The sequence below is a fragment of the Osmerus eperlanus genome, chromosome 1 (assembly GCF_963692335.1).
Source record: "Osmerus eperlanus chromosome 1, fOsmEpe2.1, whole genome shotgun sequence".
NCBI lineage: Eukaryota > Metazoa > Chordata > Actinopteri > Osmeriformes > Osmeridae > Osmerus > Osmerus eperlanus.
Genome location: NC_085018.1, coordinates 9,029,232 through 9,055,757, shown reverse-complemented (window position 1 = coordinate 9,055,757; position 26,526 = coordinate 9,029,232). Strand labels below are relative to the sequence as shown.

General features: G+C 41.4%; 2 protein-coding genes across 15 annotated transcripts in view; one reads left to right on the top strand and one right to left on the bottom strand.

The window, feature by feature from the left end:
- celf4 (CUGBP, Elav-like family member 4) overlaps window positions 1-4,718 on the top strand; it is a 68,786-nt gene extending 64,068 nt beyond the window's left edge. For 11 of the 13 annotated variants that reach the window (XM_062457914.1, XM_062457862.1, XM_062457834.1 and 8 more), the window contains exons 13-14: window positions 1,968-2,163; window positions 2,464-4,718. In XM_062457914.1, the coding sequence (XP_062313898.1) occupies window positions 1,968-2,095 (128 nt within the window). In that variant the 3' untranslated portion in view covers window positions 2,096-2,163; window positions 2,464-4,718. Of the gene's footprint in view, window positions 1-79; window positions 1,935-1,967; window positions 2,164-2,463 lie in introns of those variants that run through there. The other 2 variants (XM_062457897.1, XM_062457889.1) reach the window with 2 other exon arrangements.
- Window positions 4,719-7,873: 3,155 nt separating this feature from the next.
- Window positions 7,874-26,464, bottom strand: kiaa1328 (KIAA1328 ortholog). Of its 2 annotated transcripts, none has more exons than XM_062457773.1 (10): window positions 26,348-26,464; window positions 25,712-25,747; window positions 25,331-25,602; window positions 24,963-25,051; window positions 21,361-21,476; window positions 16,922-17,046; window positions 15,230-15,834; window positions 14,884-14,979; window positions 14,581-14,724; window positions 7,874-8,365 (listed from the first exon to the last, which is right to left on the bottom strand). In XM_062457773.1, the coding sequence occupies exons 1-10, from the start codon at window positions 26,400-26,402 to the stop codon at window positions 8,134-8,136; spliced, it is 1,770 nt and encodes a 589-aa protein (XP_062313757.1). In that variant the 5' UTR covers window positions 26,403-26,464; the 3' UTR covers window positions 7,874-8,133. The 2 variants fall into 2 exon arrangements, with proteins under 2 accessions (XP_062313757.1, XP_062313748.1); XM_062457764.1 differs by having other exon boundaries at window positions 24,963-25,061; window positions 25,332-25,602.
- Window positions 26,465-26,526: the final 62 nt, after the last annotated feature.

The following is a 26,526-nucleotide window of genomic DNA, read 5'->3' as shown; positions in this document are numbered from 1 at the left end:
AAATAAAACCAAACAATTCTTCTTATTATTATTCCTCTTCTTCTTCTTCTTCTTTCACTAATGACCTTCTTCACTGCAGCCAAGTTCGTTTTTTGAAACCATTGGAAAGAGAGATGGGAGATTTGCCGTAGTTGCTTCAACATTAGGGACACTATTTAGAGGGGAATGGGGAATGAATGTGTCATCACTTACAAATGAGGGGGAACAAATTAAAGCAGTACTCCATAAAAAGACAATGCACTGCAGAATCTAAAATTGTTGACACATTTTATTTGATTTAGTCAGAAATCTAATGGCCCATTGTTTAGATCCAGCTGTATGCCTCACCAGGGAAAAAATACTAGATTAACCTGATTATATGTGGTGTTAAATTATAAAGTTGGACCTTAACAATATTGCTGGGACATTGACTCATTTCAACATTAGGCTACTGTCGAGATAGTGGAAACCAGTCTGACAAACTTGTTTTGCAGGGATTACACTGACCCTTTAATCTCTGTAAATCCTCTTTTTAGCTGGTACCACAGCACATATTGGCTGATGCGTTTCCGGTGGTTCAAGAGAGATACGAACACAAACAGGGGTCAAGGAGTGCTTCTTTAATGCTACACTTACATAAGGACAATACTTATGTTGCCTTTATGTGAGAGGGGGGGGGGGGATCATTGTCCTGTAGACTGCATGCACTGATGGTGTTATTTTATTAGATGACAGACTATCAGCATTAAGTCTCTTACTGTGCATCTCCACAATATAATTAATTGGCAATCATTGGTGCTTTAAATTATTGCTGACTAGTTATAAGTCCTTATGGTGACTTATAGTACATACTTCAAGAAACACAGGTAGCAAGGATTCGATAACAAGTTCACACGAAGAGATAAAACAAGGTTGTTTGGACACACAAATGTATTTATGTATGATATATATGTACTAGGTTGGTTTTATATTACATATACAGAGCCAAAATAAACAGTAAGTGCATGACTGTTCAGTCATACTTTTTAACAATCTAGTGGTAACTACATAATAGTGTGCACCACCAGTCTAGGTTACTCTTGATAACCAATCAGCAGATTTCTCGAGGAATTGAGAGTAGATGTTTTAATCTTAGATGTACAACATTAGAACATGACGCAACACAAGATTACCTAATTCCTAATAATTTCAACAAGGTTTTGAATATAATTCAGGCGCCACAATACTAACCAACTGTACAAGTTTCTCTGATGTTGTACTCTGTTTTTATAAATTAATCTTTATGATACTATCCCAGAGTATACAATGTATTATTTATCTAATGCATGTTATTAGGTTGGTTCATGTAATGTTTATTATCCTAAATAATTTTATGTTTTGTAAAATGGTGTTTAATGTATCTGTATATACAGATTATATGTTTATGTCCAGTTGATAATATGAAATGATTAGTGCACCTCTTGTAAGCATTCTTAATGGTTTATGACGATTTATATTATACAATATACAGTACATTTTGAAATATGAGTATGTGTACAGCGCAGATAATATCACATACTGAAATGCCTTATTGAGTTATATTAAGTAAAAAACTGATTTGGAAAGAAATTTACTGAAAATGTGGAGAATTGTTTTTCAAACCGTATCTGAATGCTTATCACAGGTAATGAGCGAAGATGATGATAGTTTAATGTAACAATGTTTTTAATGATTTTGAAATTGATGTGAACCTGATGTCTTTTATGTCGCAAGATGTAAGAATTATGCTGTTGAATAAATTATTGAAGTAACTTGTGTTAACACGCAATCTTTATCTCAAAACCCTATTCCTTCTATCCCTTCACCCCTCTTTCATCTTCCAACAATGACTCCTTGTGTTTTTTCTTTGATCTAACACAAAATTAAAATTTCCATCAAAATTAACCAACATTCCTCCTTTCTCTCTCTCCCTGTCCATCTTGTTCTGTCTCTCGGCACATCCCCCCCAGGGTTTGTTAGTTTCGATAACCCGGGCAGTGCTCAGGCTGCCATACAGTCCATGAATGGCTTTCAGATCGGCATGAAGAGGCTCAAGGTGCAGCTCAAAAGGCCGAAGGATGCCAACCGCCCCTACTAGTCTCCTGCCCCACCCAGCTGCCCCTGCCCTGGGGGCTAAGGCAGCCGCTACGCACAGGGAAAAGACGGGTAAGACGCGCGCGGGGGGGGGGGGGTTAACTTGAAAAGTTATATCTTGAACCTCTGCTGTGTACGAGCTATATGTACTTTCTACATGCACTATTTGTACAACACTTGTATTAAAATGTCTGATAAATGATTTTTTTACATTTCATGAAATCATATTGTACTGTAGGAGATTTGTTTGTATAATATTGTAACTCTCTTGCTGCTTTTTCCAGTTTATATAATTCTGACTATTTGTATTTTATTTTATAAAGGATAACATTTCTTACATGTCAGTAATCACACAATATCTTATTTTTAAAGGTTTGTAGAGCGGGATCGTAACTTGATTAAATGAAAAAGAACACTGACCTGAAAGAGCAATGGACAACAGGATCATTGGTAGGGGATTCAAATGCATCAAAAACTGGGAAAAACATAAAAAGAGACGAGATGAGTAAAAGGATAACTGTTGGACGTACCGAGGTGAGGACTCACACAAGCTTGGTAGCCCAACCCCTTCTGCCTCGCCCCCCAGGACTAAGGCTCTCTTTCTCCCCCCTCCACCTTTATCTATGGCCCCTAAAACCCTGCTTGAGTGACATCTACCTTATTGGACCACAAGGGAGTTATTACTAATGATCAACTAGAAAATAGAAAAAAAAAGGGAAAAAAAAGAAAGAAAGAAAAACATACAAATGACCAACCCCAATCGAAAAGAGACAAAGGAACCCTGGACATCAGGAGACTTGAAAGAACTTTTTAAAAAAACAGTATGGAGGATTGCCATAGGATGTATTTAAGTAAGGACGTTTGTGTATGGAGGAACTAACTTTTTAAAGACCAATTTTACAGGACATGAAACAAGAAGGGACAGACCTTCTCGGAGGAGAGAGATAGGACTTTGTCGGCGATGTGATATTTCAGGACACAAACTCGCATTGAATGGGGATGGCCATCTTTAGCTTGGAGTGCCTGTCCGTTTCCAGGGGATACCGTTGCCAAGGACAGCCATAGCAACGGTCTCCAGGGAGTTTTACCTGTCATTCCTTAGTTGTTTTAGGGACCAAAAGACCAAACATTTTTATTGCTGGGGACTTGTAGCTCTAATATACTCGGACCACTGCTTCTCTTTCAGTCAGTGTTAAGTGGCTAAAGAGTTGCATTTAAAAGATGTGTACATTTAAAATATATATACAATATATGTATATATATATACATATATATTGCTGATATGCTTTTTGAATACAGGCAGAACTATTTCAGATGACCAATGGGGTCACTCACTTCGCTAGTTTACAATTAACTATTCAAAAGGTTTATTTTTTTCTCTTCTCATTTTCTCTTGGTAGTGATGGAGAGTGCATGGGGAGGGTTGTTCCATATCACAGCCTTACCTTTTCTAACTTGACATCCTAACCTCATAGTTAAAAGAACATAAAAAAGTTTGAAATATATAAACTTGTTTATATTTGCAGTACATATATATGTATATGTATAACAAGCATTCGAGCAAATGTATTAATATATATACATATATACAGTATATATGGATAAATAGATATTAATCACAATCTAATATATGTATTTATATACGCATATTTTATATATGTGTGTCTGTATATAGAACGGCCTTTGACTATGTTGAGCTGTAATCTTTTTGTAGATTTTAGCTAGTTTGAAACACTGCTCTGCTTGGGAAGAAACGCAAATCTGGCAGCTCCCAAAACTGCAGGCATTCCTATCTCTGATAAACTATATGCTGACACACATTATATTGCTAAATATATGTGTAAATCTTACACATATGTAGGTGTAAATACTATTTGAAAATGCAAAAAGCCACTTCTCAGTAGCAGGCTTTAAGAGATTAAGGCTACACAAATTTAGAGGAAAAGGACAAATATCTTCGACTCTATTCCAAACATATCTTTTGAGCTTCACACTACAGATACGTAAACAGTGTTTCCTTTGAAACTTGAACCAAAATGGATAAATATATCATGATATGAACTGGGGGGTTTTTGCATTCAAGTCAAGTGCACGTAGCTTACAGGCTATCACCACAGGAAGGTGTGCCTTGTCACCTGCAGAATCTGCCATCAAGCACTGTGCTCTCAAAACACTACTGCAAGCAGCCAACGCGCTACTATGATGTCAATTCATCCATGCCCCATCACAACCGTATTCTTCACCATTTGCATATAACGTTCAAGTACGCGTACACACACTCGTCAAAACTATTAACAGTTAAATAATGCCATAATAGTCTTACCAGGCATCAATTTAACTTGTTTGTCACTGGAAATTAGCATTAGAGCTCAGAAAGTGAGTCTTAATTTTATGTGTAGTACAAGAACCCTATATAGAAGTGGGAAATAGGGCATCACTAGCTAGCAAGAATGCAGTTCAGGCTCCATTCAGTGCCCAGAAAGGGTCAAGTTCAGGGTTAGAATTTTTCTTGGCATTGGCTGGTAAGGGTAATAATTACATATTACATCTTGAGAACTTACTATAGTTGTATGTGTGATTTCCTGTTTTATAAAAAATGAATTACAATTAACGGTTTGTCCACTGAACACAATGAGGGACCATCAAGTTATTTTATAGCGGTTATCATACCGAGCTATACTGGTAAACATAGCTTGAAATATTAACCCTTTTTAAGTGTTATATGGCCTCATGAATATATTTGTACAGCCAAAAGTAGACACGAGAATATTCGGAATCTGAAAAGTTCAAAGGCCTCTTATGTTATGATACATTTAGGCAATATGATGACCTGTTGCCATATAGGACACCTCTGCATTAATGGTTGCCAAACTTGCCCTCAATGTTTGTTAGGCTATGTATCACAATTCATAGCAATACCACATGTCAAAAAGTATGAGGTAGGTATAGCTCTGAATGTTGATAAGGTTACATATAAGTGAATAAGGAGATGTGCCAAGTGTTCCTAGTAAATACACTAGCTGTTCCCTTTGCCATTTTGCAGGTGCCTGTGTCTAACGTTTTCTAGCAAGTTGACTTTGTCATTGCACTGCACCCTGGCTCTTTCAATGCAACCAAGCCTAATGACGTTATGAACACTTGGACAACCCTACAATACAGTAACCCTGGTACAACCATGAAACAAACACTCACGGCAACCCAATGTCAAGAAAGACATGCCATTAACCATCTTGACAACCATAGAAATACATTATACTGGACTGGGGTGCTATTTAGATCTTCTAAAAGTGTCACAAAGGGTTGTCTCATTATCTCCTTTCAGAGGCCTTCTCCCGTTTTACAACCCTACCTAAGTTATACACAATCCCAAATAAAAAAGTACTGGATCCATATTCCAAGGCAGCTGCATTGAGAGGAATGGACAAGTGTAACAAATAGATTAGTAGTTCCATTACAGGCTATGAGGACTTATATCCTATATCCAGTCATTTCATGGCGAGGTGTACATACAAGATTTAGATGTGATATTGAATTAATCTTTTACCCTCTAATTTCATTTTTTACCTTCTATTTCATCAGCCCTGTTTGACAGACCCTCAAATACATTGGAGGATTGGAAGGCATTAGCAAAATGGTGGGTTTTCTAGCTAGTCTTTGGCTACACTAAGCATTTTTGCTTTACTATTCAATGTGTAAAAAAATTAGACCATAGTGGAAGGAGAATGTGAGAAGATGGAATCGGACGGCCAAGCACTTTTCTTTCATATGCTCCAACTTTCAGCGGCAACTGTTTACAGTACATAACAAATGAGAGAAAAAAACTGAAGAAAAAAACAAACAAAAAAAAACAGTAGTGGTTCAAAAACAACAAGAAACTAAGTTTGAATATAAATATATATAAATATATACATAAACCGATGAATATACTGTAAATGTTTTTTGTTGCTCCGTTTTCCTCTGTACATAGGTTTGCATATTTTATAGGACTTTTACTTCTATCTACAATGACTGGATAAAAATGATACTTTAAATACTTCAGAAAAGATGAATGAAAACATATAATAATCATTGAAACCAGGTAAAAATGGAGTCCATAGGGATACGGTACAACTGTAGGACCTGACAAAGGCATTTGACCAGAATACAGTCAGGGAGAGCTTTGAACTCATTTACCTAGAGCTTATACATGCATTTAACTTTTTATACAAATATTTTTTGGGGTTTTATGAATTTATTTATTTATTTATTACTTCTGTTTATTATATGCATGCTTTCATGGCATTATTTTTCTATGAGTTGGTATGTGACCAAATAGTTTTTATATACATCTGTACGCCAACATTGTGGTACATGATCATTTATCAGTGCTAATGTCAACAGGATCATGCTCTGCCACTTATTTTACAAATAATTGAAATATATGCTCATATTAACGAGGTGGTTCAGTTAAATAACGTCAGACATCTTTTCATCAGTCATCAGCGAGATTATCTAAATCAGATCTTTAGTGTTACTGTTTCATTTAAGCATTATGCTGCTATTTACTGAACTTTTTATAAATATCCCCATCTACCCACCCGTTTGTTTTTCTCCAAATTTACTGTTACGCTTGTACAGTAACAGTACTGTTAGATTCTACATTTAAAATGATGAAATTATGTTTAAGGAAATTCCCGAGTTTGTTGTTTGCTACAAATGACTGGTGCCTAAAGGTTATGATTGATAATTCATACAATGTCATGATTAAGATAATCTATTGTAAAATAACTAACAGCTCTTGCAACTTTAATTTATAACATCTTTAAATGTTTTGAGTTAACAATTTGGACATTTGCAATTCTACTATTGCTCATAATATTGCACACTGCGCTGTTATTGAGTGTCAGAGCTCCTGAAAACACTTCACAATATGGGATTAAACTAGAGTGCCATTCTTAATTGGGAAGAAAGATCTAACTGAGGAGGAAGTCTCCTATATGGTACATGTTACTGTTAATGTAAGCATTTGAGTCTATGTGATAATGGCTAGATAGCTGATTGGAAGTGCATAAAACAACAAACATACCCTTATTCTGATGTTTTCAGAGTTCTGTTATGCTGGGGAATGCTTTTATCTTTTTTTTTCATGTCCATTAAGGCTCTGATATTGTTCAACTGTTCTGTTCGATCAAGAGCCTAACTCCCATGAAAAGCTGCACTAAGTCATCAAATATTTAGTTTGTTCAACCATTTCTTCAATGCTGTTATCAAGGGTTTACACCTACCTGCTGATAGTCTTAAGAGAATTGCATTTTACTTCCTTTAATGGTTTCAAAAGTATTCTGGAAAATGTTAAAGATTTCAGCACATGAGTGGGTGGGGTGGGGAATTGAATGTTGCATTATAGAGCTTTGCCATGTTTCTGATGAGGTAGGCTTCTCATTGGTTAGTGCGCTTTAGGCCCCCACCCTGATCTCCCAGACTGCACCATTCTCTGGTCCCCTGGACTCTTTTTGTAATTTTAATGAATGATGCGTTTCAGCTTAGCCCAATAATAAAGCACAGTCTAGAATAAACCTGTGTCGTATCTCACACTTACTGGTTAAAAAAAAACTGAGTACATTTGAGACTTTTCCCCTTTTTGATCTTCTATTTGCTGTTAGTGGTTATGTCAGTTCAGTAATGTATGAAGAATTGGCGTGGTAAGGTGCTCAGATTGACCTTTAGCATGCAGCTCATGGGGCGTGTCACTATGTTGGAACCATTAATGAATAATCCAAAAGGTTTAGAAATCATGCAAAGTATCTTAAATAAATAACCGTTTATTAACATGTAATATAAAAACAAATTGCATTACAAAAGCTACAATCGATATCATGATTTTGGAGTTTTGGGTTTAGAACTAAAAACCAACATCAATTTAAGAGCAGAAGGTGAATATCAAGTATATGATTACCCATCAAATATTCATGAAAGGATTTTAGTTTTGGGGCGAGGAGGTAATGCCTCCTTCAGACTGTCCCAGAATCCTCTCCCCCTACCGCTTTACCTCCAATTTCATTGTTAGCAAATGAAGAAGATCTCCTCCAGAATCTGGCTCTCCTCCAAGTCATGCTGGGGTGTCCGGGGGTAGCACCCCTGGGAAGGGGAGAGCAAGGCTCGGCGGGCAGGCCTGGGGGCACTTTGAGGGGGCTGGTGAAGTAGGGGCTTGCTTCGTTGGACTGGGGGCCTGCCCAGCTCAGGCACCGAGATGGGACTAAAGACCTCCAAGAGCTCGATCAGGGACGAGTCCAACCTGAGGGCACAGACATGGGGAAGAGAATTAATGAGTGCAGCCAGAATGTATCATTATTAGTCAACATGATATAACTCCTACCACTGTTTAAGTGCAACCGTTTCACTAATCTTAACCGCCTTAGATCATCTTCAATCTTTGGACAGTTCCGTAGTTTTGCTCATTTTAAGGGAACATTTAAGTACTTAAATGTAAGTACTTAAGTCATTCAATTAGCAAAGTCTATTCAAAAGTATTTTTCTAAAGTACTACAGCACAAGAAGCCTATGTTAGAAGGCTTTTTGTGGAAACGTATTTCCACATAGAATTCAAGGCCAAAGTACACAAGAGCAGCCGTGTTGTAACGTCTGGACTGCAAATGCAAAGTCCAGCTTTAACATTACATGTTCACAGACACATCCTCTAGCGAGTACACCTAACAAAAACGCTCTCTGCTTGTTATGGTTGAATTAACACTACAGGGGTTTTAAACAAGTCAAAACCGCTGGGGCGGGCCCGGCAGGAAAAAAAACCTGGCTTGTTACAGGTGCAACAGGAAAGAAAGAAAAGCGTTGCGTGTCTTCTCTCCCAGAATAGAAATGAGGGAAGAGGAGTGTGCGGCGAAATAAATAAACCAAAGCGGGGAAGATTAAGCTAATAGAGATTCAATCCTTCAGTCTGGCTGGATAAATTATTCAGTGTGTACACAGTTGGACGAGGAGCATTCCAGATACAAAACATGAATTCTTTAACGTACACTCTCTCTGATGTTCCTAACGTAATTCTCCACTCGTTTTGAGTGCCGTCAATTTGCATCGTGCGGGTGTGGATTCCACTGAGGGTAAGGGCCAAACGTTGGCATGTGATAGCTAACATGTATGTGGGTGGCGAGGACATGTTGATGTTTATGAAATACAAGAAATATAAATGATACCTTCTATATTATTCCTTATGAAAATAACAACACATGGTTGCATATACAAGGCTACATATTGTATATTGTTTTGTATCCTGTATGTACATACTGCATACATAATATATACACGTAAGGGATTTTGTCATCTCAAAGTATATCCTTCATTACTTCAGAGTTTAACATTTATGTACACAAACCTACTAACTGGCAAGAAGTCCTAGTTAGTTCAATGATGCAATATCTCCACAAAATTTTACATGTGTTTAACCCTCACCACCACTGTACCTTTGTATAATACTTATCCAATTAGCAACCTGGCCTTCAGATGGCTAGCTTTTTCATGTTCACAATCCCAAAACTGAAAAGTACACGATGCGCTGACACGTTTCTTTCCATGTAACATTTTTCTCTTTCCTAGATGTTAAGGCTGCCACTGTTGTGGCAAGTTTCTCTAAAACAAAATAACCAAATGAAGTCATTTAAATTCAAAAATTCAAATTGAGGAAGAAAAAAAATATATAAATACAAACCAATGGCATGTCATCAACATAAGGAATAAGCCAAACAAAATCTATTTAAACCTATCCAGAGCATTTTCATGGTCACCGCATTACTTTTGCATTACCTAAATAAATCAACGTGGGCACATGTGTTTGAGTGTAGGGGGAAGATAGTGTGACAGAGAAAACAGGGGATAATACCCGCTGGAAAGAAAGATTGAAGCCAAGGCAAGTATATCCGTCTTCTTCATTTGGTCTCCTTCTGCCTGTCAATAGCAGTTAGAGGAGAGGAGAGGGAGAGTGGTTGCATGTGTGTGAGGGGCAGCTCGGTGAAGAGGGAGGGGAGGAGGGAGGGAGGGAGGAGGGGCATGGGAGGGACTCTGGCTGGGCTCCCTCTCGCAAAATGTGAGGATTTGCATTTTTATTTGTTGATTTATTTAACGGACAGGCCTCTCAAACAGCCATCCATCAACGGATGACATTGTGGTAATGAATAATGCATCACTTACCGGCGGTCACAATCTATAATAAGACCGGGGGCGGGGAGGGGGTACAGTTTGAGCAGAAGGGGGATGAGGGAGAGGGGGGGGTTAGGAAGAGGGAGAGAAAAAGAGCTAGAGAATGCTAATGGATTTCAGCAGGGCTATATGGTATAGCATAGAACTTCATTGCTTTACTCTGCCTCTCACAAAGTTAAGTCTCAAATAAGTCTCTCCGCAATATTATTATATCGGGGGCACACAAAGAACCTACCTGCTTCGTGTAGATGCTAGTGTGAAAAGTAGCTAGAAGGATTCATGCACATGCCAGACGGACGCATTGGTGTGTGCAGCGTGTAAATTAAACATTAAGTCCTCTTCCTTACTCATTAGATTAGAAGATAAATTCATAGTGTTGATACTAGGGTAATATCTGTGTATGATACATTTTCATAAACACGCCTTATGCCCAATATTAATTCCAAGAAAAACCTGCTTTTGTGGATTAGTAGAAAGATTGTAATCTTTCCATGCAGAAAAAAATATGTTGGCAAAGAACCCTTGGAGTGTTCTGCTAAAATGTCAAGATGGGGTATGGCAGCTTGAAAGTTAACAAGGCACCGAGAGCAACAGGCTGCTTTCCTCAAAACCACAGCTGCAAAGACTAAAAGTAGTTCTAACCCATTCCGGTTTTTATTTCACCCATTCCCCAGTACTTTTTGTCCAGTGTATACTGAATGGCAGGGTCCAAGTAGCCATTATACCTGAACAACATGGTGTTTGGTAGCGAAAGTATTTTATAACAAAATGGTTTCCACCATCCACATATTGGCCATTTTCATCACAGGCATGTCTGTGTAACTGACCTTATATATGGAAAGCCTGTGTGGGTTCATGAAAGGGTGAGTCTACAAGCTGAAATGTGAGACAGCAATTCAACAGACAACATAGACTAACTTAATGTTCTGTAAAAACTGTACTAATATAGACTGAATCATCTCTTGTAAAATGTATGTTTTTTAAATTCAGGGATGGTAATAGTTTACTTAAAATGCATATTAAGGCTTCCTAGTTGATACGCTTAACTCAGTTCTTTCTGATAACAATATCACAATACCTGAGGTGACCTGCCCTGTTCAAATACAACACAAAACACAAAGGAGGCCATTTCCTGAGGGAAATTGAGAAGCTTCTTCGACCACTAGGTCGTTAGTTTAAATAAATGTCAGTATCCAGTGTCTTTTTTCCAGTCTCTCAACTTCTTCCCAGAGAGAGTGACAACTCCTCATCCATTATGAATACAAACATACATGTACGTACGAATGATGATGAAACAAGTTAACGTATTCATTCTGCAAATGTCGTTGGAATAAGTAATTTTTACAATAAACCATGAGAAAGGAAACAATAAGAATCACCTATCGAGAGTATCGATTTTCTCCATTGTTTAGGATTGCATTGCACTCGGGTCCATCCAAAAACAACTCTCCCTAATGTGAGACGGGGAAGTAGGTAGAAAGTAATTTCGCCAAAAAACAGTAGCTAGAAAAAAAGTCCCCCCCATTCTTAGGAGGCCCTCGTAACTTTGCCTGGTTATTTCACTCCCTTTTCTTTCATTAAAGATAGCCGTCTCGCCCCGTCGCCCCCTTTCATTTGCAGTCCAAACAGTAATATAAAAATCCTATAATAGCAGATGCGTACATCCCGCATGTCAATTTCCCGCCCAATCAATAGCAGGCAAGCGAGGTAAGGCTGGGCGGTGGGGGAGAGGATTTGTTAGTGTGTGTGTGTGCGTGCATGTGTGTGTGCGTGCATGTGTGTGTGTGAATGAGAATGAGGGGGGGGGGGGACTCTCTCATTACTAACTAACCTAGGATCATACAAGGGATTGGAGGATTTCATTTTGTTTAACCCTACTGGCTATTTAGCAATTAGCACTCCAAGACTTATTCAGGCGAGAGGGGGGTCGATGACTAAAAAGAAAAGGTTTGAGGGAGGTAACAAGTTTTGTTGCCAGGCAATGTCTGTCAAAGCCACAACTTTTTTAGGCCCAAGACTGACTACTATTAATGCAATGAGTTAAACATGTACACTTTTACATTTATATATGATTTGTTCAAGTTTTCAAGTCACACTTCTGGTCCATCAGTCAAAACAAAATCTTGGGAAACGACTAAGTATCGGCATAACATTTCTAAAACCTCAACATTTCAAGATGCTTCCCCCATATCTGCTCTCATATGAGAAAATGTTGTCTTTAGATTAATTAGTTCACAGGACCCCCAAATCACCCACCGATCTACCTATGTCCACACAACTTGATATTTATGGATGCCTTTCCAGGCTCCTTCAAACAGATCTCCCAAAAACTAAAAACCATCAAAACGACATGCCTCATTGATTCCCCCATCACCGCCAAAAAACTAAAAGATCAGTGTCAGAATTATGCAGGCGATTGCAACATGGTGTACAGCAATGAAATCTGTATATGCTAGCATTCTCCTTTGCTTCCTTGTTTTCCTCGTTACCCTAAGCAGCACAGCATCTCTGGGGGTTTGGCCTGGCGGGGATGAGGGCACCAGTGAGAGTGGTATAGGTCTGTATGTATGCTGACTGTCTGCTATGACAAGGTGTGTGTATAGTACTTCATACTCTACCCAATTACAATAATGATTCGTATTTGTAACTTTTTTTTATTTTTTACTTTCCTTAAGGATTTATTTTGATTGGTGGTGGGGGTTGTAATTAACCAAGGTCAGTTTTGGCTTTGTCCAAAAATGTGTGAGGGTGGGCGGGGGGGGGGAAATAGATTTTTAAATCCATAATTGATGGATTAACTTCATATCAACATCAACCTGACAAGACACTGACTTCAATCTCCTATTAAATCCTCAAAATATGCAAAGCCTTCTGACACACCACTTGGGCCCCACCCTGGTACACTGTTGGTAGTAAACCGCTTTGTGAAGCCAGACCACAAATGTGCTTTGGAGGTACAAAATGAATTGCTCTAACGGTGTGTAAACTCCAGTCCCCTCGTGGTTTTAATAGCCATCTGTTTGGGCTTACAGAACTCACTTTTGGCGGTGAATACTGGACCATGCTCTGCACTGTTCAAGGATTACTGAGGAAGTGGAAGTGGTGAACAGTTTAACAAAATGCAAACAGATTTGTGGGACTTTGTGGGAAAATCTAATTTTAAAACACAGAAAGCACAGGGAAGATTTTACCTCCTTACTTAACTTATGTCATTAAACAAAAATAAATAAATTGATTATATTATTATTTGTTAGTTAAATAGTGAAGTTATTTCATGTGTAGGTCGTAGTCCTTTTTACAATGACTTACAATGTAGTATGTTTAATACTAATAAGCAAGACACATGCACGTTCAAACGAGGGAAGGCAACACGCTGTCACATTAATTACCTTTCCACATAAAGGGGAAAGAAAAAAAACTAATGAATTTCCTTCCCTTTTTCTTGGAGTGTCTCACACTAGCGGTCATGATTCATTTCTTCTCCCACCCTGCCCTTCCCTCCACCCCCTCCTGCTCATCCTCCCTCTCTAGCTTCCGTTCCCCATCTTTCTCCGACTCCCTTTCTCTCTCCATCTCGCTCTCTCATTACTGAGGCAGTAAGAGTGAGGAAAAAGAAAAAAGAATGATGGGAAAGAGAAATGGGAAGAAAGAGAGAGAGAGACTCCCTGCGTGAGTCCTCCTCCTCTGTAGCCCCGGCCCCTGAACAGAAGTCTGTTCAATTACACCTGCTGGCGGGTCCCTGCTAGGCAGACTAATAGAACGCAGCTTGGCTCCTGACAGGCCCCCACCGCCGCTGCGCTAGCTAGCCAGCCTGGCCAGAGGAGAGAGCTTCATTTAGCCTATCGGACAGCACAGCCGAGCACCATCACGCTTACTCTTTTTTCTTACTCCCTCATCCCCCCCCCCTCTCAATTCATAATGTCCTCTGTCTCCCCGCCCCGGACTAAGTACTGTTGATAATCTTTTGATAAAGTTAAGTTCATCACAGTGGTCTGTTCATGAAAATATTGTTTGTGCATTTGGAGATAGATATTTGGAGGTAGATAATGAGGAAGCTCCTGATAAAGTGGCCTTGGTGGTCCTTTCATCACTATGTGCTCGATGAGAAAAGTTTTAATCCAATAAAAGATTGGAATACTTATCCAGTTCATGCTTATGTAGCACACTGTGCTGATAAAAAAAAATGTTTTATGTTCGACTCGATAACAAATGTAAGTTACAAAGAGTTTTGTGGGTTGCATTGATTTATAAAAATAAACAGGGCAGAAGCAATTCCTTGTTTTGTGGTGTTTTGTGGCTTACCTTGCGTGGGGGGTCCTGGGATGCACCATGGGGGGTGATGTTGGCCCCGTGGGGGCTTTTAGGCTGCTCTGGTGGGACATCACCTCACATGCAAGATACTCTGCTTCGACCATGTCCTCAGCATCACCTGGGCTTCTCTCCTCACTGAGAAAACACACACACACAGATGGATGGGTGGATTGATGGTGAGTTAGCTGAGGATAGTAAGTTAGTTGTTAGTCATTCAGAGTATGTGCGTGTGCGTGTGCAAGAGAGAGAGAGAGGGAAAGGCTACATTTTAACGTGTGTGCCTATTTCAATTACCTAGCTGCTACATGGCCGTTTTGTGGAGGATTGGGTTCCAGGAGAGCATTTCTGGAGATGGTATGGCCAAGCTCAGTTGCAGTAGCCTGCTGAAACCTTTACATTCAGACAGAGGGCAGAAACACCAAGTCAAAAAACTAGCATAGATAGAGTTGGAATTCCTACATTCCCACATAGCCCCAAGACGTGTTGAAAAGGGTCGGCCATTAATGCTACATTGGGATTATCGGAGTCAGTGGAATAGACAACATAGTTAGGAAAACACAAACATCGGACTCAAGCGCGCGCTGAAAAGGATTTTCAAAACGCCGTGCTTGTCTGCTGGCCTGTCCCCGTTCTACGTCACCTGCTGTAATCCAGACGTGACTGCCGTAGCTGCTGGTTCTGCCGGAGCAGCCTCTCCTCCTGCTGCGCCAGCCGGGCCTGCAGCTTCTCTCTCTCCACCTCCAGCTGCATCTTCTGCAGCAGGAGCAGGTGCCGCTTCTCCTCCCAGTCCTCCCCGCCCAGGTGGGCCGCCGTGAGCGTTCCCTTCGCAGCCGCATCCAGCGGGGGATCGCGGCGGGAAAAGGGGCTTTCCCGGGCGGAGACGGCGTCGAGGGGAGCCGCACCGTTGGCCGGTCCGGGTTCCGTGTTGCAGCCGACGGTTGTGTGTCGGCGAGGGGAGGCGGGACGGGGGTTTCGCCGCGTGCTTCCTCCTCGCCTCGTGATTGGCCGTTCGGCGGGGGTGTGCTCGCTGGAGGAGGACGAGTCCGGAGGTGTCGTAGAGGGGCTAAGGGTAGACAGCGGGGCTGAGGAGTGGTAGGAACTGGCTCCTCCCCTTCCTGCACCACTTCCTGTTTGGCTCGGCTGCCGGGCTCCGTAGCTGGGAATGCCGAGGTAAGAGCCGTCTAAGACTGAGCGGCTAGCGCTCCTAACAGTGGGTCGGCCACAGCTCCCCTCGCCGGCAGGCACCTGGGCAGACACACACGGAACGCAGAGGCACTCAAAACTCGGCGGCCTAATCCACCAAGTCAAACCTTTGAGAAGGGGAACACTTGGATACACTGGCAGAAGCAGTGAGCCACTCGAACAGGCCTTACCGTCTCTATGTCGGGGGAACCTATTAGGGCAGAGGTGGCGTTGGCTGAAAAGCATTAGCAAAGATCCAAGGAGGAAAAAAAACCCGCCAGGGTAAGTGTCGGGAGGGACTATTCGTCTCACTCTCGCAAATGAGAACAGATAGGGACACCCAGACTGTAAGATAGAGAGCTTCTCAAAATAGTGCAGAGAACAAGGAAGGGAGGGAGGGGGGGGGGGTGGTTGGGTGGGTGGGTGGGTGCGACCAAGGTCAGCGAAAAGAGGGAGATAAACATTTAAGGTAGCGGGGAAGGGAAGGGCCCACCTCAGACGAGACAAAGAGGAGGGAGACTAACTAATTCATGGGAGGTCACAGAGCACGCAAACACTCATTACTCAGAGCCACTGTAGGACACTGAGGATGACGAAGTGATCTATCCTTCCACCTGGGTGTATGCGTGCGTGGGAGGCGACTGAAGATGGTCCTCCTTGCATCGGGAAACGGTTTACCTTGAAGAAATGCAACCGGTTGTGGCTGCTTGTGTGAAATCTGTTATGCTTTGTCAGTCTTTCTGTAAATCCCTTAGTGGTGAAATGTGACTGCGACACATTACAGACATGGGGATGTGTGTGTGCACGCGTGTCTCAGCAGGAGTGTATTGTGATTGATGGTGAACAGGGCTGCTGTTTGGAGATGGCTCACTGGGGAGGATGACACACATGCTTACTCGCTCTGTAATACGCTCTCCCGTCTCCAGAATACACACACACATCTCCCGACGACTCGAACACACACGACCGATGCGTCTCGTGCTCGGCATTGCTTTCTCGGTCTTAAAAATATATGTTTTATTCTTGCTTTTTCCCCCTCTCACTTACACTGTATTTTTCTCTCTCTATTCCAACTCTTTCCCCCACAAGCAGAAACGTATACACAGCCGCCCCCCCCTCCCCACACACACACACACACAGAGCCCCTCACCTTGCTATGAGAGCGAGAGTGGCTGAGCTGAGCGATGGACTGGTTGAGCTTGTCCTGCTGCTGGGAGAGGTACTGCTGATATAGGCCCAGCAGCTCCTGGCACTCTCTGTACTGCTGCTGCAAGCCTGACACCGGGGGGTTAAGGGTCAATGGGGCATCAGAAGGGCTGATAAAGAGGATAAGACACACAGGCGCCGTTTCTGTGACGACACACACTGCTTTTGATCCACAAATTTTTTTCTGCCGATCCTCAAGTTGTTCGGTACCTAACTGACGTGAAGCGACAAAAGTATAAAGGGGAGTGTCAGTTGTCGTGAATTGCATCTCACTGGCACCCCAGAACAGACGTAGTTCCTTATAGGTCATCTGTCATCTTCCTTGATGGAGGAAAAACATCCTTTTTCTTACATTCCTTGACAGAAAGCAATGATACAGACCAGATGAAAACAAATGTATAGGTGGGTATCAGGCCTCTGTAAATAAAACCCTTGTCACAGGGTGGCTGTGCCAGGATTGTCATTATCGTCTGGTACCGGCTCAAAGTGGGTCTCAAAGTGGGTGGAGCCCTTCAGAATATCCCAGATGGCCTCCGTTTCTCTTTGGAGTGCCACTCAAGGCTGCACTTCCCCTGCTTAAGTGCAGCAAAGAGAAAGTTATTTTGTCAAACTTATTTTCTTGCAGAACGAGTGCTTCGTCATTTGAAAGGATGAGCAGGCGATATAAAACAGACTGGCCCCTTTAATGATCTACGCAGGTGATTCAGACGTAGCTTCAAATACCTTCTTCACTCCCGAGCACCAATCTCCGAAATCTAAGTTGCACGAGGACAGGAATCACAAAGTTGAGAAAATGTGAGCATGGAGAGAGGCCAACAAGATAAAACTTGGGTGTGGGAGGGGGTTGGGGGGGACGATCTAGACTTCTCCATCTGGGTTGGGCTGAGCCGAGCTTGGCACTGCCATGCCAGGCGTGATGCCAGGCTGAACGGCAGACAGCACTGGCAGGCGCGCTGCAACGGACAGAACAGAACTCATCTGGAGCAGAACCCCAGCTACACCTCAGGAGCCCGCTAATGATGGTGGCGGCAGGGAAAACACACTCCCGCACACAGACTGAAATGGGAAAGCCACCCCCACACACAATTGGAAATGTACACATAAAATATGCACATCGACATCTATCTACCCTAACAACTCAAGTTTCCATTCTGTGACATACAAACATCAAGCACCCCCCACGAACCAGAGAAACAAAGTTTTACCCACAGAATAGCAAACACCTCACGACGGGCATGCACACACACACTCTGAAACCTTTACAGAACGCCGTAAACCGGCATGCTCGAGGGCCGTATCCTTTTATGAGTCGGCCGTACCACAGGCTGATGAATTTCTCAAGACACCACCTTTAAAAAGTTCCAGCAAATGAAGGCTCAAAGTGGAGCTCATCTTGGAAGCAACCATCGGTCGGCAAAGCCACACAAGAAAACATTTTGGCGTCGGCCTGGTTCAATCAAGCCGCGGAAATGAAACTGAGTGGGGGGGCGGAGAGAGTGTGTGTGGGGGGGGGCACTTTGAATTGTAGTGGAGCAGACGGTGAACGCGCCGCTGACCGTTTCATAAACAGAAGTACAGAGTGGAAAACACATTTACTGAATCCTCCATCTAAATAGACTTGGGAAGTTGTGTTTATTACGTGGTGGCTGTGGCTGTTATATGGGGACCCAAGGTTATCACAAGGACGCCACAGAGTTTACTTGGGAGGCACTGGGGATGCTTTTTGTTCTAGGTGTCGGGCGCTCCAAGCTAGACGAATGCCGACTATAGACTAAATGAGTGTACACAGGAGATAAGACGTATAAATGTAAGTGTATATGTACTTAGGGAACACTAGTAATTACCCCTTCCTGAATTTAGAGAATTGCACTGATAAAATTCACGGAGTGATAACAGAGAAGTGCCAAATCTTACTGCGAGGCACAATGTATAACATTGAAGTCACCATTTCGCACAGCAACAACAACCCAAAAATATATAATTTAAATATTACTTAATTAAAGTACCTTCAGCGAACATTGTCAGCACGAGAGATGGCGTGAACATGCATGTTTGTGTTTATGTTGGTGTGATAACCGGCTGACACAGCCCTTCCTGTTGATTGCGAGGTTATCTGGGCTTGATGGAGCGTGACTGATAAGATTCGCTGCTAGAGCGGCAGGGGGATGCGAGTGTCTCCCAAACCCCCAAAATTATCATCGCTGGCTAATTCAGAGAGTGCAGGCCTTGCCTAGCAAAGCTTGGCTCTCTACCTCCCATCAGCTCTAAAAATACACAAAATCAAGGTGGGGTTAGCATTGGAGGACTTTCAAAAAGATTCACTCTCACCACACCCGCACTCCGATGAAATAATAAAATCCACCGCAAGGTGGAACTAATTTTCACAGGAGGGGGAATATTTTAGAGCCCAGACTTTGCATCTTTATGCCAAATAGACTGGGGCATGTGTGGGAGTGCTGGAGAAATGTTAGCACTGGGTGAATGTGTGTGAGTGTGTAAAGAGCAAGGTTAGGGTATGTGTGTCTGCATGTGTAGGAAAGGGTGAGGATTCGGATGTGATGGAAGAGGACGTTTTGCATTACTGCCTTAACCATACTCTGCTGTTTTTGGAGAAGAATAAATATGTGTGCAGCCAAGCATAGAATTGAACACTATTGCAAAAGGTTAACTTTGTTTTGTTTTTTATGTGGCAGCACATAACAGAACAAAGCTAATGTTTACTGACATGGGTATGTATATACACTTTAAGGGGAACAAGCCTTGGCAACTATAAAAAAAAAAAAAAACGTGTTTTTAACAACACAATTTACACAACCACAGAGGCCATTGTATTTATACCATAGCCTGTAGACAACAGCTTCGACAGCTGAATTATGAAAGTAAAATTAGACCAGTGTCTTCCCATCAATACACCAGGGATCATCAAAACAACATTTTCACCCGGGCAATGGCATTCCTTCCGGCACCTGCTGTGACTTTTGACGGGCTTGATATAGAAATGGGGTGTGAAGCAGTGTGTTAGCCACGGAAGCTTTGCTACTTCTGAGAGCAACTGTGTCCCACAATACCAAAACCCCTTTCTGATAAAAAATAAATAAATAACACAAAAATGATCCTCCATTTTGATAACCGTGCACTGAAATTGTGCTCGACACGCTGAAATGTCATCGGAAGCTCCCCTCCAACCTACATTGTGCCTGATATGAAGATAGATAAGATAAGCTGGCCTGTAATGGAATTAGACATTACAAGTCTCCTCTGATACATTTGCCTTTGGACTCTCCTTAACCTTTAGAAGAACCATCCAGAACCTTCCGTGCCCCCAAAGAGTCTTTATAACTCTGCGTGGGTGTGCTTTACGACTACGTTATCTCCCTTTGGGGTGTTTTAATTGAACGATGGGATGGGGGGTGTTGTCCTCTCAAATGTCTTTTTAATAGAGTTTAGAAGTTTTGTGTAAATGCCAGGTCTCCAAGCCAAAGCTCCTTTAATTGAGTTGTGCTTTCCTCCTTTTCTCTCGATGCCGGTGCCAATATCGCAATTTAGCAGCCGGCATTTACTCTTCATATTTCACTTCCTTTTTTTTTATGCCCTCAGTCGGTGGCTGGCCATGTTTTGGTTTGACCTTAATGGAACTGATACGGAGGGTGTGAGTAGGGGGAATTCGCTGTTATAGCTGGACTTGAACAGAAAGAGCCAGGTCAGTTTAGAAAATAAATCAGGTATGGACGAGCTCACTTCATATAAACTGGAGATGCACCTGTGAGAGGACATTCACTGGATAGCATACACAAAAGAGACATGAAGCCAGATTTTAGTACAAGAATGCTTGACTAAAACGTCTTTACATCAGCTTCAAATGGAAAGATTAATAACCAATCATTGTAACTTAAGGTTTACCCACCTAACATATTGCACACAGTAACATTTAATGTTAAGTATGAATCCGAAATACACCCCAAAAAGAATCAATGTTAAGATGGGATCTAAACAGAGATTGAGCTCTGCTGGTCCCTCCTACCAAGCCAATCGTAACCAGCTATTATAAATTGGTCAATACTGCCCCCTGCAGATCAGACAGAAGAATTGCAAACCCACTTCCTCAACGTCAGGAGCTTGTCTCAAAATATACGTCTCTGGAAAAAATTAAGAGACCACTGCACCTTTTTCATTCCTTTTTTAAAAAGTTCAGAAGTAAAATGATGAGTGAGGAACAGAAGGGTAAAATGTAAGAGGCCATCCTTCTAAACTTTTTTTTAAAGGAAAGAAAAAGGTGCAGTGGTCTCTTAATTTTTTCCAGAGCCGTATACTGTATGGGAAAACCATTACAATTGATAAAAGCAAGTATAGAGATACCTTGGTTAAAGACAGTGTGAAGGATACTTTCTCTCTCTTGAATGATTAGTGTGTTCTGTTGCTCCAGATGCTGAATCTTGCGTTCAAACAACCCCTGTTCGTCTCTCAGCTTCTGGACAGACTCTTCTTTCTCCTCACTCACTCTGGGAAAACAAAGAGCGAAGTTCACCAGGGTTTACTACTGTGGGTTCGAAGCAATGTTCTAGCTCAAACCGCCACCAAACTGCACACTGTTTAGTTCTTTAAGAGAACTTGGTTGAACTCTGTTGTTTACTGTGCCTGTGGTTCATCGACTTCCCTTTCCCAAAGTTTGTTGTGTTCCAGAGTTAATAGTCAATGCATTATTTTCTCCCTAAACTACAAACGAAGATTAATTAAAAACCTTTTTTATATATTGTAGCTTATTCGTTATTATGAAAACGTACGGATCTAATTTAGATAGCTATGTGGATTCAGTAATGCAGCAAATGTGTTTATTGCATCTCCTTTGCAGTTTGTCCAATTAATATTTTCTCGAGCTTTATCATAATTCATCTCTCCACAGACGTCCTATGGGGACACTCTTTGGCTTTGGCTGGGCTCATCAAGTTGCTTTCGGAAACTAATCTGAAAGCCATCGTTTTCTTAACTAGGTACACTGGGTTGTCATGCTAAAAGTTGACATTTCAGCCCCAGTCTGAGGTAGTGTGTCTGTGTTTGCCTCTGTTCAGCATTCCCTCAATCTTGACCAGCCTGCCAAGCCTGGCACAGAGAGACTTCACCATAGTCTAATGCTGCCACAAGCCAGATGATGAGCACAGTGAAAACAGACTCATGAGTTACATTTTCCTCTCATCAGACCAGAAAATCTGTTTCCACTCACGCTCATATGTATTTATTTAGCACTCTTTTATCCAAAGCAACATTCATTATGGGGGAGGGGGATTTGAACCACTGACTTTTTGATCTGCAGTCAAATACTACTACCACTACTACTAATACTACCACCACTGAGGTACAGTTAGGCCATAAATATTTGGACATTGACACAATTTTCATCATTTTGGCTCTGTATACCACCACAATGGATTTGAAATGAAACAATCAAGATGTGCTTTAAGTGCAGACTTTCAGCTTTAATTTCAGGGTATTTACATCCAAATCAGGTGAACGGTGTAGGAATTACAATACATTTTATATGTGGCCCCCCCCTTTTTAAGGGACCAAAAGTAATTGGACAATTGGCTGCTCAGCTGTTCCATGGCCAGGTGTATGTTATTCCCTCATGGGAGTTTGTTATTTCATTGACAAGGAGCAGATAAAAGGTCTAGAGTTCATTTCAAGTATGGTATTTGTGTTTGGAATCTGTTGCTGTCAACTCTCAATATGAAGTCCAAAGAGCTGTCACCATCAGTGAAGCAAGCCATCGTTAGGCTGAAAAATCAAAACAAACCTATCAGAGAGATAGCAAAAACATTAGGTGTGGCTCAATCAACTGTTTGGTACATTCTTAAAAAGAAAGAACGCACTGGTGAGCTCAGCAACACCAAAAGACCCGGAAGACCACGGAAAACAACTGTGGTGGATGACAGAAGAATTCTTTCCCTGGTGAAGAAAAACCCCTTCACAACAGTTGGCCAGATCAAGAACACTCTCCAGGAGGTAGGCGTATCTGTGTCAAAGTCAAAAATTAAGAGAAGACTTCACCAGAGTAAATACAGAGGGTTCACCACAAGATGTAAACCATTGGTGAGTCTCAAAAACAGGAAGACCAGATTAGAGTTTGCCAAAAAACATCTAAAAGAGCCTGTACAGTTCTGGAACAACATCCTATGGACAGATGAGACCAAGATCAACTTGTACCAGAATGATGGGAAGAGAAGAGTATGGAGAAGGGAAGGAACTGCTCATGATCCAAAGCATACCACCTCATCAGTGAAGCATGGTGGAGGTAGTGTTATGGCGTGGGCATGTATGGCTGCCAATGGAACTGGTTCCCTTGTATTTATCGATGATGTGACTGCTGACAAAAGCAGTAGGATGAATTCTGAAGTGTTTCTGGCAATATTATCTGCTCAGATTCAGCCAAATGCTTCAGAACTCATAGGACGGCGCTTCACAGTGCAGATGGACAATGACCCGAAGCATACTGCGAAAGCAACCAAAGAGTTTTTTAAGGCAAAGAAGTGGAATGTTCTGCAATGGCCAAGTCAATCACCTGACCTAAATACAATTGAGCATGCATTTCACTTGCTAAAGACAAAACTGAAGGGAAAATGCCCCAAGAACAAGCAGGAACTGAAGATAGTTGCAGTAGAGGCCTGGCAGAGCATCACCAGGGACGAAACCCAGCGTCTGGTGATGTCTATGTGTTCCAGACTTCAGGCTGTCATTGACTGCAAAGGATTTGCAACCAAGTATTAAAAGTGACAATTAGATTTATGATTATGTTAGTTTGTCCAATTATTTTTGGTCCCTTAAAAAGGGGGGGGGGGGCACATATAAAATGTGCTGTAATTCCTACACCATTCACCTGATTTGGATGTAAATACCCTGAAATTAAAGCTGACAGTCTGCACTTAAAGCACATCTTGATTGTTTCATTTCAAATCCATTGTGGTGGTATACAGAGCCAAAATGATGAAAATTGTGTCAATGTCCAAATATTTATGGACCTAACTGTATATCTATCCCTATGTGTCTTTCATGTCATGTGTCTCAACTATAAAAGCCTGATTGCTGGAATGTAGTTTCTGCATTCAAGTATGTTCTCAGTCTGAATGTTCTCCTATGGCCTTTCTTTTTAGTTACTTAGTTTGGCCTGACCACTTCTAATGTTGTGTGCTTACTACAGCGTATTATCACAGACCTCTCTCTGTGATTGGCTGTGTGCACATTTACGGAGTCAAACACAAATCGTACATCGGAATTGCATTGAACACACAGTCAGTAATAAACACAATAGTTAGCATTTAGCATAAGAGTCTTGGTGGTTCCAAACGCCTTTTTGTTCACAATGACAGAGCTCAGTGTGCTCTTGGGAACTGCAATGATTTAGCCATTTATTTTATAACCTTCTCCATATTTATACCTCAACAAGTCTCAGTGGTCTACAGTGCATTCCTTAGAGTGTTTGCTCTGTGGGACCTTCTCTCGACAGGCGGGAGCCTTTCTAAATCATATCCACTCTGTTTATTTTGCTTCTCCCAGATCTAGGGACATGTCGAAACTGATCATAGGAAACAGGCTGCGCTCAATTTGAAGAACAGAGTTCAAATACTTCGCAAAAAATACAGTTTGAATAAACAACAGTAGTATTTACAGAAGTAACTGGTGGGTAAACCATGACACTGTCATTGAACATTGTATATACTACATGTAGACTTATATGGGAAAAGCAATTCAGGCAGTGAGGTTAAAAAAAAAAAAAAAAAAAAGTGTGTGTTGACTTGAAATACACTAAAGCCCTACACTAAAGCATTAAGAAGAAAACAATATTAGAGGGTTGAATAACTACAACTGTTGCAGACACAGAAACACAAACTCAGAAATAAACCAATAATATCAGCAGCATCTAATTTCATATCCTGTATATGTTACATGTATTAACTCATGTCATTTTCACTAATGAGTACAATACTCTTTCTTACCTGGCCAGCTCCTGGATGAGGTTGGCTATGCGTTGTTTATCCTCGGGACACAGGTCCTTCAGTGAGGTCTTGCTCTTAGCTTGGCTTACCTCAGAGACCAAATGGGTGGAAAGACAAATTGTTGTTTATCCTCAAATTTCGAGTGAGACCCAGCAGCAGTTAATAACAATGGCAATAGTTATGTTTTTTTGTATGTTGGCATTTCGGCAGAAATATCATGTAGGTATGGGCCAGACTCTTCGCTTCTCCTTTACTTTGTAGTGCAGGCACTGGATACTGCACTAGATATGGTGCGTATGAACTTGAAGAAGTTTAGATAATGCTAAACTAGTTAGTTCTCTTTTGGACAGAGGCCATTATCTACTCACCTGAGGGGAAGTGAGGAGGTTATGGGTGACTGGGGTCGGGGATCGTAAGACCGAGGAAGATGTGGACTGGAACACATCTTTCCCTTTGGTAGTCTCTCGCGAGGACAGGCTAGGAGACTGGGCTTGTTTTTTACTAGCCTTGCCCATAGAAGACTCATTTCTGCTTTCAATGCCACACTTGGCTCTCATTGTTGGGTTTCTTTTACAGATATTGCTGCCCGACTGAGAACCTGACTTGAATGCTGTTCGAAGGCTTCTTTCTCTGCTCACTCCTGAAAGGGTTAGGAAGAGGAGATTGAAGATTAGAAATAATAGCATAACAATATTGAGAGAATATAAAAAATGTTGAGGACATACACTCAAGTCATTTTATGTTCTCACCAGGAACAAATATCACGGGTTGATCTTCATCTGATGCTGTGCAAGCAAATGTTAAAGAAAAGCAGTGGGTTGTTTTAAATATTTACGCTTGGGTTACTGGTGAGGCTGTTTCGTCAGCCTGTTCCACATTCATCTGCTTACATCTAATTAGCTAGCTTACTGCAGAACAACGTTCACTAGTTTAGCTAAAATAGACAATGCTGGCCTCCAAGCAAATATACTCCAGCATACTGGAGCAGCATACTACAGTAAACTAAGTTTAGCTAACAAGTTATAATATACTAAGATGGATACTAAGTTACTGATAGTATACTAAGATACTAAACTGGCTGTTTAGTATGTTCACTTGCGTCTTCTGACTAGATTTGTGTCGTGGTTTTGCGAAGTGGCTCTAGCCAGCAAATCAATTTGTTAGCTAGCACTAGCTAACACATAGCAACACAGCACTTGGAAGTACAATACAGTAGTTAGCTATAGCAAGCACAACAAAGCTAGCATTAGCAAGTCCTGCTAACCTGGGTTCTGCAGCGAAATAATGTTATTTATTATTTGACAACCACTGCATTGAATTGCAGAAAAAACGTATTGTACGTATGCTAAATTTGATCTCAGGCCAGAGTGGATAATAAGGGATACTGTCGTTAATCCAGAAAATTCCTGAATTGTTTCTTTCCGTAGTCACTGCCGCCATATTGAATCAACCGCCACTCCCAAGAGCCAAACGCTGAAAGGAATTATACTCCCACCCATATTGTATTTCCCAATTGGCTTTCACGAGGATGTTTCGCTACCTTATTGGCGGAACAAAGTGTCCA